The 13154-nt window shown below is 41.7% G+C and overlaps 3 protein-coding genes across 3 annotated transcripts; all 3 read left to right on the top strand.

Annotated features, from left to right (window-relative positions):
- Nucleotides 1–185: 185 nt before the first annotated feature.
- RPN8 (proteasome regulatory particle lid subunit) lies at nucleotides 186–1097 on the top strand (the record flags this gene model as incomplete). Its single annotated transcript, XM_024858797.1, has 1 exon — nucleotides 186–1097. One exon carries the CDS (start codon nucleotides 186–188, stop codon nucleotides 1095–1097), a length of 912 nt encoding a protein of 303 aa, XP_024712884.1.
- Nucleotides 1098–1709: 612 nt separating this feature from the next.
- Nucleotides 1710–8785, top strand: C7M61_003459 (protoheme IX farnesyltransferase; the record flags this gene model as incomplete). The annotated part of the gene is made up of 3 exons (XM_024858798.1): nucleotides 1710–2153; nucleotides 6020–7259; nucleotides 7440–8785. The coding sequence occupies 3 exons, from the start codon at nucleotides 1710–1712 to the stop codon at nucleotides 8783–8785; spliced, it is 3030 nt and encodes a 1009-aa protein (XP_024712885.1).
- Nucleotides 8786–9684: 899 nt separating this feature from the next.
- On the top strand, nucleotides 9685–11249 carry C7M61_003460 (uncharacterized protein; the record flags this gene model as incomplete). Its single annotated transcript, XM_024858799.1, has 2 exons — nucleotides 9685–11075; nucleotides 11120–11249. 2 exons carry the CDS (start codon nucleotides 9685–9687, stop codon nucleotides 11247–11249), a joined length of 1521 nt encoding a protein of 506 aa, XP_024712886.1.
- Between the last annotated feature and the right edge of the window lie 1905 nt (nucleotides 11250–13154).

The raw sequence follows: 13154 nt of genomic DNA on the forward strand, positions 1-13154 counted from the left end.
GCACTTGTTATCTGCGAGGAGACTGCAGTAGAGAATTTTGCAATCAGTGCGATAATTATGGAGAAGTAGTTGATCCTTTTGGTGTCACGTGCACGCGAATGGCAAGAAGGCAAACTTCCAAAGGCACGAACGAGGTTTTACTACATACATTCGAAATGCCCTCCACAAATCTGGAATTGCTGACCATGAATAAGTGTGTAACTGTATCACCTCTCGTGCTTTTGTCTGTTGCTGACCATTACGATCGAGTGGCAAAAGATTCGAAAAAGAGGGTGGTGGGTGTCCTTTTGGGGCACCAGTCTAAAGACACCATAAATGTCACCAACTCTTACGCAATACCGTTTGAGGAGGATGAGAAGAACTCATCAGTTTGGTTCCTAGACCACAACTTCATTGAATCTATGGGTGAGATGTTCAAGAAAATCAACGCTAAGGAAAAACTCATTGGATGGTATCATTCGGGTCCGAAATTGCGTGCATCTGATTTGAAAATCAATGACGTATTTAAAAGATATACCTCGAATCCCTTGCTAGTAATTGTTGATGTCCAGCCACGTTCAGTGGGAATTCCTACCGACGCATACTTTGCAGTAGATGACATAAAGCATGACGGGTCTAAAGCGGAGAGAACCTTTGTCCATGTGCCTTCCCTTATTGAAGCTGAAGAAGCTGAAGAAATTGGCGTTGAACATCTTCTTCGTGACATTCGTGATCAGGCGGCCGGAAATTTAACACTCAAGGCAACGGAGACATACAAATCCCTCCTTGGCTTGCATCACAAGCTACGCGAGATTTCAAGCTACCTCGAGAAAGTCTACAGTGGTGCAATGCCAATTAATCACTCTATATTGGGAAAAATGCAAAACGTTTTCAACCTTTTGCCTCAAATTTTAAACGACGAAAGCGTGCAATCCAATCCATTGATCTCTAGCACCGATGCCAGAGAGGAAAATTCTGACCCATTAACGGCCGCGTTCATGGTCAAGACAAATGATCAAATGATGATGGTGTACGTGAGTACCTTGGTAAGGTCAATTATTGCATTTCACGATTTGATCGAGAATAAGTTAGTTAACAAGTCAAACAAGGAAAATTGACAAAGATTCTAAATAAAGGCCGGATAAGAATATATATCCCATAAGCATCTTCGTAGGACGAATATATGGTAGTGCGCACACAAATCTCACAATAATCTATCGAAGAGCAGTCGTAACGCACAAGTGGTCAATATGCTAGTCAGAAGTTCATCAGTCTGGCTACTGGGACGAGCCTCACGAATAGAGTACTTTGTTCTGAATCCTCGCTTACTGAAATGCTTCGACGAGCTCTTCTCCAATCATTTTCTCCAGAATGTGTTTCAGCTGCGTCCATTTAAACCAAACCAACAATCTTTACAGACGAAGGGCTTACTAGAGAGACTGTCGCAGAATCATCATTTTGCAAAAACTCTGTCGAAGCTTGAATGTAAGACACCTCAAGAACTCCCGTTTCAAGTTGCACCAACTGCAAAATCCAAGAGAGCTCGAAATTCGACAAACAACAAGTTGCTCCTGCAATACATCAAGCTAACGAAACCAAACTTAACAGTTCTTGTCACGTTAAGTTCTATTTGTTCATATGCAATATCCCCCAATACAGCTAGCATTTCAGAACTAGCTCTTTTAACAGTAGGGACTGCGCTATGTTCAGGCTCGGCTAATGCAATAAACATGGGTCGAGAACCTGAGTTTGACAGGAGGATGATCAGGACTTCCTCAAGACCTGTTGTTAAAGGTATCATTTCCCCGCAACAAGCATTCAGGTTTGCTGCTATGACGGGCTCCATTGGATCTGCGATCTTGTACTTTGGTGTTAATCCAGTGGTAGCAGCCTTGGGACTCTCCAACATTGTTCTATATGGATGGTGTTATACATCGCTCAAGCGTAAATCCATCTTGAATACGTGGGTTGGTGCTATCGTTGGAGCAATTCCTCCGTTAATGGGCTGGGCAGCATCGTCATCCCTACTACACCCTGGAGCATGGTGTCTCGCCTCCTTGCTTTATGCATGGCAATTCCCACATTTCAATGCTCTTTCTCACAACATCGCTGCTCAATACAAACAAGCAGGATACATCATGACGGCAGCGGAAAACCCAAGACTAAATGCGAGGGTAGCTTTACGATATTCATTACTTATGTTTCCCATTTGTTTCGGGTTGAGCTATTTTGGTGTGACTGATTGGGTTTTTTCGCTAGATTCCTCGATTGCAAATGCGTGGCTTACAATTTTGGCATTTCGGTTCTGGAAGCAACAAAATATAAATCATAAATTACATGCCAAAATTTCGACGCAGGCTATCGAAGCTGCCAATACTGCTGCTCGGAAATTGTTTTGGTGTTCAGTCTGGCAACTACCTGTTGTACTTGTTCTTGCCATGCTACACAAAAAGGGTCAATGGGACCGCTTGCTAAACTTATACACTGCCTAATTAAAAATAGACCTAACGATTTGTGCAAATAATCTATTTAGTAACTCGTGACTTCTGGCGTGCCTTCAATTTTAAACGACTAATAAACGAACAACGGATATGCCCCTCCTGATTCCATTTGAATGTTACACGAGTCTATAGATTTAACACGACCTTCAGGTAGACATACTCTACAACACATTACTCTAATGGCATCCGCACAAATGCATAAGCAAACACAATTCACCCAATTACAACGGATGATGTGATCTGCCATCCCGTCATAGCCACAGGCAGATTGTAAATTCTAATTAAGTTATGTTTCAAATGATAGCAAGGCGACATATATTAGAAAGAATCTCCTTTACGAGACCTGTGACTTTCTTTAGTTAAAAATTTTAACGGCAAATATTCGACAATACAAAACATCCTACGTGTTTCATAACGATAAGAACCGCCGCAACAATATGTCAAAAAGCTTCAACACACAAGCCTATTCATTAACTGAATTCAAAGCCAATTGGTACCAGAAGGTTCACAATAAGTACTGACTTAAATCATCGCTGACACAAGACTCTACGCGAATAACTACATCAGAATCAATGAGAATTACAATGAGTCTCCATAAGAAGTCGTCATCAAAACTTCACTCTTATCCTCGCATTTAACCAAAAGAACTCAAAAACATACAGCTGAACAAGTTCAGTCATAGCTACGCCTCGCTGATTGTCTAGCAGAATGTCCATCAGAATCAATTAACAAATGGTACTGCGATAAAAATGTTGACTAGCATTCTGATCACATTAATAATCATACTCGAGTAACTAAATAGAACTTCACCAATGGTAGAAAACAACAACGCAATTCCAAAAAGTTGCAACAACACCAAAAGCAAAGAGAGAATTGCCTCCATTGGTAACAGCAATGAGTGACAAATTTATTCGTCAAAAATAAGACCTATAATTTACCTCTCACTATTACACAAGATCAAAACATTTTTATATAATTTTCTTTCAGTATGAAACTAAATAACTAAGCTCCCGTCATAGTCAATTGATCGCAACCGCTACGTTTTCATGTACAACCTCTCACCCTGGGCAACCACGCTTCCGCTGATAAAGTGGCGCTCTCTTTATTTCGCGCAACCCATCTGTCATTATAGGAATACCGAATGAAGAAAATTACTCATGTCAGAACCTGAACAAAACTCATAATCAATGCACTCGTAGATGGAGGACTGTGATAAAATCACCGATCACTCCATCCTTGTGATCTGTATTTTACTCTAACCCGGGTCAGTATCATTTACCTTGGCTCGTCTGCACTCCATTTAAATCCAACTCAATTCTTGTAATAATGAAGCCATCAGCAGGCTGTGGTGATGCTTACAGTTTTGTTTTGCTGTTTTTCTACATGCAATATACGGTGAAACCCGCGATCAAACTGAGTTACTTCTCTAATTCGAGCGCCTTGTACTCCATTTGTCTCCTAGTTTTGTTTGGCGATTGACAGGAATGGGTAATGAAAATATTACATTCATGGGTGTGTACCGCTTATCCGGTTTGATGACACGTTTAGTCGTTTCTTATTGTACCTTGTGCGCCCTAGGGCCGAAGGGTGGGAATTTTAGGAGGATGCGAGAATATAAAATTTTCTCTCCAACGGCTTCATGTAATTACAGATTTTTATAGTAGCCTTCAACTTCTTTCACTACACAAAAGTGGTTCAGAGAAGCGCAGCTTGTCTTTCAATCAAACTGTCCGGAAGTCTTCTAAAATTCTGGTTTTTTTTTATTTCTTGTTGAAGACATCCAATGCAATTCACTTTGGGATCGGTGTCGCAGCGTTCAAAACTATGCACCGAAATTACATAGTAAGAATGTTACTTGATACTGGGTGGGCATAAAGATTCCTGTCTTGTTGAGGCAGAAGGAGGGTATGTGGTTTGTCTTGAAGTACGAGAACGCTCTTGTTAGACCCAGTTCTTGTATTACACGATCTTGACGAACCAATAAAGACGTCTTAAATAAAGAGAATGTAGTGCCTACAGTAGTTAACATTAAGTTCAAATGCATTGGCCCCAGAAATCCTTGCTCATGCCACCAGTAATTTTTTCCCGCCCGTGGTAGTGGAGCTGAATAGCATCCTCCGAATTGTAGGGTAGCTTATTACACTGGATCAACTTGTGACTTGCGCTTATGCATGGAAACGTAGACCCATGATCAAATAGATATATCGCCATAAGATCAGTACAACGCGTCCATTTCTAAAAATGAACGTCAAGTCAAGACGTTTTACTGCAATGTCAGCAGGTACCGGCCTTCTGTCCCCTAATCTTGAATTGGATTCTCAATGAGCTCTAGCTGAGCATTTCTCGAAAGTTTAGATCTTATCGTCTTTCGGACCCCAATCTACTAACGATCCAATCTTTCCTAGTGAGAAAAGGTACTTGATCATGCAAAACAATTCGATGGAAAAACTATCCTCGAGGAGTATTGATTTTTTGCTCAGATCTCGGGCCAAAAAAAGTCAAGTTAAATATTTCTTCAAAATGATGTCGTCGTAGCAGAAATTTGATTCCCGCCGAAGCTCTGTTGTGTTGAATTTTAGCACCAGACTGAGCTCAATTAACCCAAGATTCACTCAAATACCGGTTGACGATTCTCCCTCCTCATACTCTTCATCATCAGCTGTCACAAGGAAACATCTCGCTCTCTTGGTTCATACGGCTTCAGTTCAAGGCTTCTTAAAAACTTGGAAGCTTCTACTCATGTCCCAAGATGTAACAATTCTGCCTGAATTTGAAAGTACTAGAAAGATGACCAAACCATGTCCTTTTGCGTTACGAATGATGTTGAAGTGAGAATTGCGTATTGCATATTGTCACTTAGGGTTCTGAGCTAGGGAATCCGAGTCCCGGCTTTGCTCCATCTTCATGGTTATGAAAACTTACTTGGGAAGCCTAATTCTTCTGAATATAAATAGGTGGACTTCGTCCGTCCTTGTGTTTCTTTCCTTAGAGGAAATCCACATACCACAGGTCACGTGTTATACTACTGTGACTCTTCTGTGTATATCTTATTATATTTCCCTTCGTTAAACTATGGTCCAGTGTACCTATACTCCTGCTAGTCTGTCTACTCTGGGAGACTCTTCCACTGACTTAATCGTCCTTCCAATTGTTAATGACATTCACGTGTCTTACAGTCACGTGAATGAGCAGATTCAACAGGTTATGCGCCTTGAAGCGAAGTCTACTATACCCATAGTTTTTGATGGTCCTAGCAGCCTTGACGCTTGGTACTATGAGTTTACGAAGTGGGTCGAATCATTTGATGTCAGCCTTGTCCATTATATTAAGGGCTTAATTCCCCTTACTGGTGCAGATGAACGAGTTAAGTTATGTTACTCGGCTATGAACAAAGAGGAGTACGGATTGCTCTACGCGAAGAATTCCAATGGAATTGGAAAGCGCTCACTGACTCGGTTACAAGTGAAGAATTTAACTCACTCAAATCATTGCTTACGTCTCCACAACCACCTATTCTGATAAAACGTTCAAATCACAAGAAGCATAAAGTTGAACTTGCTCAAGTTATTGAAAAGTTCATTGGTCTGAAATCTGGGCCTACTGGTGATTATCTGCCATCAGCTGTTACCCATGTTATGACGCAAGACCAAGAATTTTTACCGATTCATCAAACTAACTCTACTGATGATGCTGAAGATGAAGAGTATATCCCAGGCGAAACCGAATCTGACACAGACAATGAGGACGATGAGATGTCGGATGCCGAACAAACTCTTGACAAAGCTGAATTACGAGAAGATGCCGTTTATCTCCGAGACGCTGCATCTGACTCTGAATCATCAGAGCTTGATGTTGATGAATCTTATCCGTATGATAGACTTACGAACAAGAAGCCGCGTCGTGACCTCTCATCGGACCCCCCTACCGACGCTCCAATTTTGGGATATGATTTGGATGCTAAGTTGCCATCCCACCAAACTGGTTTGGAGACTCCTTCTTCGACCCCGAGTTCATCTCAGCAAGGGGAGACACCTACGGATGAAGGGGAGACTACTCTGACCACTACTGGGCCGACCGGGCTGCCTTCATCGCCGGAACCCAGTACTGCTGCACTTGCTCCTGTGTTAGCACCTGATGATTTTAAGTTTGGTTTCGATATGAAAAAGGTGGATGCAACACCCTTGCCTGACACCCCTCCGGCTGCGACCAAACCCTCCGAGCCGCCATCTCGACGCAATCCCACCAGAGGTACCACCAGAGGTCTTATGGCTGGTCACTACAAGGATTTGCATACTGGCAAACCCAGAGGTAAAACTCTGTCTACTCCCTCGACAATTCCGCCCCTGTCGGACTCTTCTGATCAACTGGCCATTATCAAGGGGAGAAATGATACCGACACTGAGAATGAATCTGATTCTCATTCTCAATCCGAGACTTCATCCGAATCTCAAGAACTCGAATCCACAAATTCTTCTGGAACACCGGCACTGACGATTCTTAACCTGAAACGCAAATTCTCGAAGATCACGCGATTGGTGGTTGCGACTGATCCAGAATACTCGAATCATTTACGACCTGACACATTACAGAGATGTCTCAGAGTTCGCAACGTCAGTAATCGGTTAATCGATAATACCCACTCGAAACTATTGGATAGCAAATTGAAGACTCTGCAAGACAATGTTGTCATCGACACGGAAGAAACTCTTCATGCTGCTGAAACTGATAATGATACTACCTACCCTTACAACTACAAACAAGCAATGAGAACTGCGGAGCGTGCCAATTGGCGCACAGCTTGTTGCGAAGAAATGAAAGCATTCAAAGAAAACGGGACATTTACATTAGTTGAAAGGACACCAGGTATGAAAACTGTGAAATGCAGATGGGTTTTCACTATTAAGGATTTTGAATTATTTAAAGCACGACTTGTTGCTATGGGGTATACACAGATACAAGGAATTGATTTTGAGGAGACCTATGCTCCCGTCATTAAATACGCAAGTGTGCGTTTGTTTGTCGCTATTGCTGCCGCTAAGACGTTATCCATTCATCAGATGGATGTTAAGACCGCTTTCCTCAACGGAGAACTTAAGGAAGAGATCTATATGGAACAACCAGAAGGTTTCAAAGATCCTCGCTTTCCTAATCACGTTCTAAAATTGCACAAAGCTGTGTATGGTTTGAAACAGGCACCGCTTGTCTGGAACGAGAATATCAACAAGTTTCTCCAAACACTAGGTTTCACTAGAAGTGAGTTGGAACCTTGCTTGTACTTCATTCACAAGAATGGTAAACTTACACTTCTTGGTCTCTATGTGGACGACATCCTCCTTCTGAGTGAGGATCCTAAGACTATCAAGGATGTGAAAGCTGCTATTTTCAAGAAGTATAAAGTGAAAGATATGGGTATCGCTAAGAAGTACTTGAACATTGATCTTTGTTATGAGCTGACTGGAATTGTGATGAATCTCAAGTCTTATATTGGGAAAATGCTTGACAAGTTTGGATTAAACAGCATCAAACCTAAAGGATTACCGCTCAGTCAAGAACTGGAGAGGTTTCTTGCTCCAACTGTTGAAGACCGTCACTCTGTCGATTTAGAGAATGAACCAGATGCCAAAGACCCAGCTCGATACAGACAAATGATAGGTACATTTGTTCACGCTTCCAACACCGTGCGTGCTGACATTGCCTATGTTACTTCATTGTTAGCCAAATACCTGAAGAACCCCAAAGAGAGACACATGAAAATTGCCATGAATGTGTTTGCGTATCTCAAAGGAACTATCAATCTCGGTTTACATTACAAGTTCAAAACGCAACCCCAAGTTCACTGCCATGTTGATGCTAGTTGGAGAACAGCAAATGCTCAGTCTGCCAGGGTTTACTTTTTCAATGGAGCCCCCATTTTATGGTCATCAAAGAAACAAACTACTGTTGCAACGAGTACTCAGGTTGCTGAACTCACCGCTATTTACTCAGCTGTCTTTGAAGCTGAATGGCTTAAGGAACTTACTAAAGAGTTGAAATTTCAACAGGAGACTATTACTATATGGAATGACAACAGTGCCGCCTTGTCTGTCATACGAGGAACTGGATCTATTTCCCCGCTGCATTACAACCGCACGGTTGACAGGCATTTGAGCTATGTGAGACAGGCTGTCCACGCGAAGATTGTGGAGGTCCTGTATATTAAGTCCGCATTGAACCATGCTGATCCTCTCACTAAGGCATTGAGTGAAGTTCTTATCAAGAAACACCTAGAAGGTTTAGGGATGAAATTGAGTACCCAGAAGAGCTAGCCTTCAAGGGGAGTGTTGAAGTGAGAATTGCGTATTGCATATTGTCACTTAGGGTTCTGAGCTAGGGAATCCGAGTCCCGGCTTTGCTCCATCTTCATGGTTATGAAAACTTACTTGGGAAGCCTAATTCTTCTGAATATAAATAGGTGGACTTCGTCCGTCCTTGTGTTTCTTTCCTTAGAGGAAATCCACATACCACAGGTCACGTGTTATACTACTGTGACTCTTCTGTGTATATCTTATTATATTTCCCTTCGTTAAACTATGGTCCAGTGTACCTATACTCCTGCTAGTCTGTCTACTCTGGGAGACTCTTCCACTGACTTAATCGTCCTTCCAATTGTTAATGACATTCACGTGTCTTACAGTCACGTGAATGAGCAGATTCAACAAATGATAGACCTGCATGTGCGATGGATTGGCATCAACACGTCAATAAAGCGAGACTCTGCGTCAGATCTCCCCTAGTCATAGCCATGCCAATTAACTCTTTAGAATCATTCTTATTTGAAAGGAAGCTTGTTAGTGTTAGCCCCGTCGAGATCTTGCAAAACGCAACGCTTGGAATTGATGTGGAGCACTACTTGGGTCGGATATATACATACAAAAAGGAGCAATTACTTCTGGGAATAGGTGGTATACCCGTCTCATTAAAAGCTTACATTGAGTCAGACTTAGCTGTTTTTCGGGAGTTTAATATCAGACCATTATTTGTTTTTCCAGGCTTGCATATCCAGAAAAGCGATTCACTTACTACCAACGATCTCACCGAAGCTGAAAAACATAGAGAAATCACATGGACCAGGCTACATACTAAATGGTCCAGCCCATCAAGTAACCCCTCCGTTCATTTGAATGAGTCGTTCCGACTCCATTCAGACCTGATCTCACCTCGCCCAATGACCAACGATCTTATCAAATACTTCATCGAGTATGACATTGATTTCATTGTGTGCCCCAGTGATCCATCCCATCAATTGTCCTACATGTTTCACAATGGTATAATTGATTGTATATATGGATCTACAGACCTTTTGCTCACTCAGATTGACAAGTTCATATTGGGTATGGAATTCCTTTCCAAAGATTTTCGCTTCGTCGACAAGCATAAAGTTCTTAACGAGTTGAACTTGACTGAAAGTCAGCTAATCGATATCAGCATTATTGTTGGTTGCTCCTCCCAGCCCGTCACTTTTTCAACCTTGCCACCGATGCCGAAGCATAACCCTGCTTCTCAGTTCCAACAAATGACTCACTTTAAGTATGTGTTGGACCTCATGTATCAGTACAAAACTTTTCAAAATGAGTCAAGCCTCTACTCGTATGTTGCAGCTTTCAACGATGATGATTTGATGGACCTTTATTGCAAGGGACTTGCCGCTATCAAATATATGCCTGTGATGAATCTTGACGGAGAAGTCAAACTTTACATCTCTGAGATTGAGGCTGGCCGATTGAGTGATGAGCTGTCCGTGTTCCAAACAGATGTGAAGGACGAGCAAGACCCTGAACAAGACCCGGCGCTTCCAATTGGGCTCAAGATCCCATCAGAGGTTCATGATGTCGTTTCTCAACGACTTCCATCAGAGCTTTATTATTACTTGTCTGTTGGTCTCATGCCGTCTAAAGTTTTGGAGGCAATTGCGCTCAATCATTTGGACATACGTCCACCTTTAGAGGGAGGACGCTGTGAGGATTACAAAAAACTCGTTTCATCGAGACTCGCAACCCAAGTGCTAGATGCACAATTCAATTTAGTCACCCAGCTTTTGGCCAGGTATTACCAGGTGAAACGCATTCCTGTCAGCTTGTGGTTTACAGAAGAGATGTTCGATCTTAATTCTAGAATGAGCATGTCCATGTCGGCTAGGTTGAGCTCGTGGAGTCTTTCTAAAGAATCCAAATCATTCTCTCTTAAGACTTTCTCGAGCAAGTGTCCTTTACTCGAAGAGAAATCCAAGAACGGTGAAGACCGTGACGACAACATCGATATAGTCTCAACTTCCGTGCTCAGGGGTCTCGTCTTATTAAATTCGGGGGAAGTGGGACATAACCTCGCTTCTTTTTTGATTGAAGTATCCAAGGAGCTCATTCTGAAATATCCTGAAATGGAAGACCACTTCATTGAAGAGATTTTTGTTTTATTAATATTGGTCAAGCTCAAGATTTTCGATTTCTTTTCCACGGAATTGAAGTATCAAGGGGTTGCTAATATCTTTAAGTTTGGAGATCAAGCCTTTTCCCAGTTGCGTGAAGAGCAAAAACTCCACATTTCAATTATTTCAAGAGTGTTCTCGTTACAGAAATTGAGCATAAATCCTATAAATTATCAAGGGCCCATTTCAAGGAGTTTATTGAGCTTCAGGAGCCATCATCTGTTTGTGAGAGAACTTATTGGAGACTCAATAAGGATTTGCTTGGTAGATGTTTTGACCAGACACAAAACATTGAAGTTTCAATTTGAGAATAGACGGCTGTGGTATTCTATTGTTGATCAATTACCCTTCTTCAAGGACGCAAACAATACCCTTCTTGGTGTCATGTGTGAAATATATCTCGATGGCTGCTTCAAACTACTGGAGCAAGCTTGCGAAGACAGTGAAGGAAGGCAAAGATCATTCGATCATTTGGTCAGTAACGTCATGCAACAGTCGAATCCAACCTTTAATATCAATCTAGCAAGCTCAAATAGTGTCAGCTCAGATCAGATGATCCATGATTTGAAAATTGGGTCACGATTTTGGAGATACTTCTCGGCTGCAATGAGGATAGGTCAAGGTATCGATGAAACATTTTTGGAGAGCGCAAGCTTAAAGACTATCACGGACTGCGATGAGATCGTAGCAAGATACATCGAAGGGCTTGAATAAATGGAATTGTGCTAGGTTGATATTAGAATTGTCACAGGTAATGGGGCTTTTTTTTTTTTTTTTTTTTTGTCTGCTGGCCTCAATCTGATTGTATCACATCTATCCATGTTAGCAAATCTTACAAAAATTTCTATTAATCGCACACTTCCGTAATATCGTCTTCGGTTCATAACAATTTCAGGTTTGAGAAGATTGGTCGATTGGTCGATGAATTGATTGACACAAGATCTCTCGTTCGAGACAACAGACCATCTAAAGTTGGATGAAAAACTGGGGAGAAAGCTGGTTTCTTTTGATGGACTGAATGGAATTCTGCGAACACCAACAGAACTGATCAATTTTGATTCGGTCTTTAGTTTTTTTTTTTTTTTTTTTGTTTTCTCTTTTTCTCTTTTTCTCTTTCATTCACATGTTTAAATAAAAGACTTGTCTTTGACGATTTAAAATTTGATTGGGAGGTAACAAACGTATACTTTTGGATTATCCGCTGTCCGCTCAATTTTCGCACAAATTTGGCATAATAGTCTACGATTTGAGATTAACAAAACTCCAGATATGCTTCAGTTTTCACGAAAACTCTCCTACCAGATTTTGACTTCACCAAAAGTTACTGGCGTAGGTCCCTTTGTTGCCAAATCGGTAATACACCCGATCAACAACAACAATCAATCTGTCAAAGTTGATTTGCCCAGAAGATCGGTTTTGAAAGTGCGGGAGGCATGTATCACTGCTTGCAACGAGGACTTCAAATATCTCAAGATGGGGCAGGAATCCATAAACAAATTCAATTTCGATCAACTAACGTCCGAGGTGGGGACCTCGTTTATTGTTTCAGCGACAAAGTCCAATGCCCACTACCATATCTTGAGGGTGTCTGGATCGGATGTTTGGAGGTTTCCAAATCCTGTAACCTTGGTTGCCTGGACCGGAGAAAATCCAGTATATGAAACTACGTCATCGACGTACGTGATGAATGGGGATAGTGACATTGTGTTGAACGGTACGAATGGACTATACAAAGTATATCTTGAAAGTTCGGAAAGCGTCCTGGTAAGTCCAAATTGCGTAATCGGTTTTAACGCGCTCCGGCATTCAGACGTCTCTCATGATGTCTGTAATGTTCACAAGAACCGTGAACATACCTCCTCTAATCACCATTACGCCGAATGGCCTTCTTTTCATAGCCTCCATAGGTTTTGGAATTTAGCCCTCAAACGCGATACTCTGAAAAGTACCCTCGATTTCGTCAAATTTACTGGGCCAGGTTATATTATAGTTACAGTATGACAGCTCTTGGGCGGAAGAATGTCTTGGACCACAGCTCAGTGCCACATGATTGGCAGTTCTTCGCAAAAGGAGGTGCTAATCTACTTCTACAATATCATGGCAGTGGAGAGTACTTCAGTGACAAACTTATGCGCTTGAGACGTCAGAAATGTCATACTCGACTCATTCGAAATATGGAGGTGTTCAAATTTACAGAGGAATTCAGAGATGAA

Source organism: Candidozyma pseudohaemuli (assembly GCF_003013735.1).
Source record: "Candidozyma pseudohaemuli strain B12108 chromosome Unknown scaffold00009, whole genome shotgun sequence".
Lineage (NCBI taxonomy): Eukaryota > Fungi > Ascomycota > Pichiomycetes > Serinales > Metschnikowiaceae > Candidozyma > Candidozyma pseudohaemuli.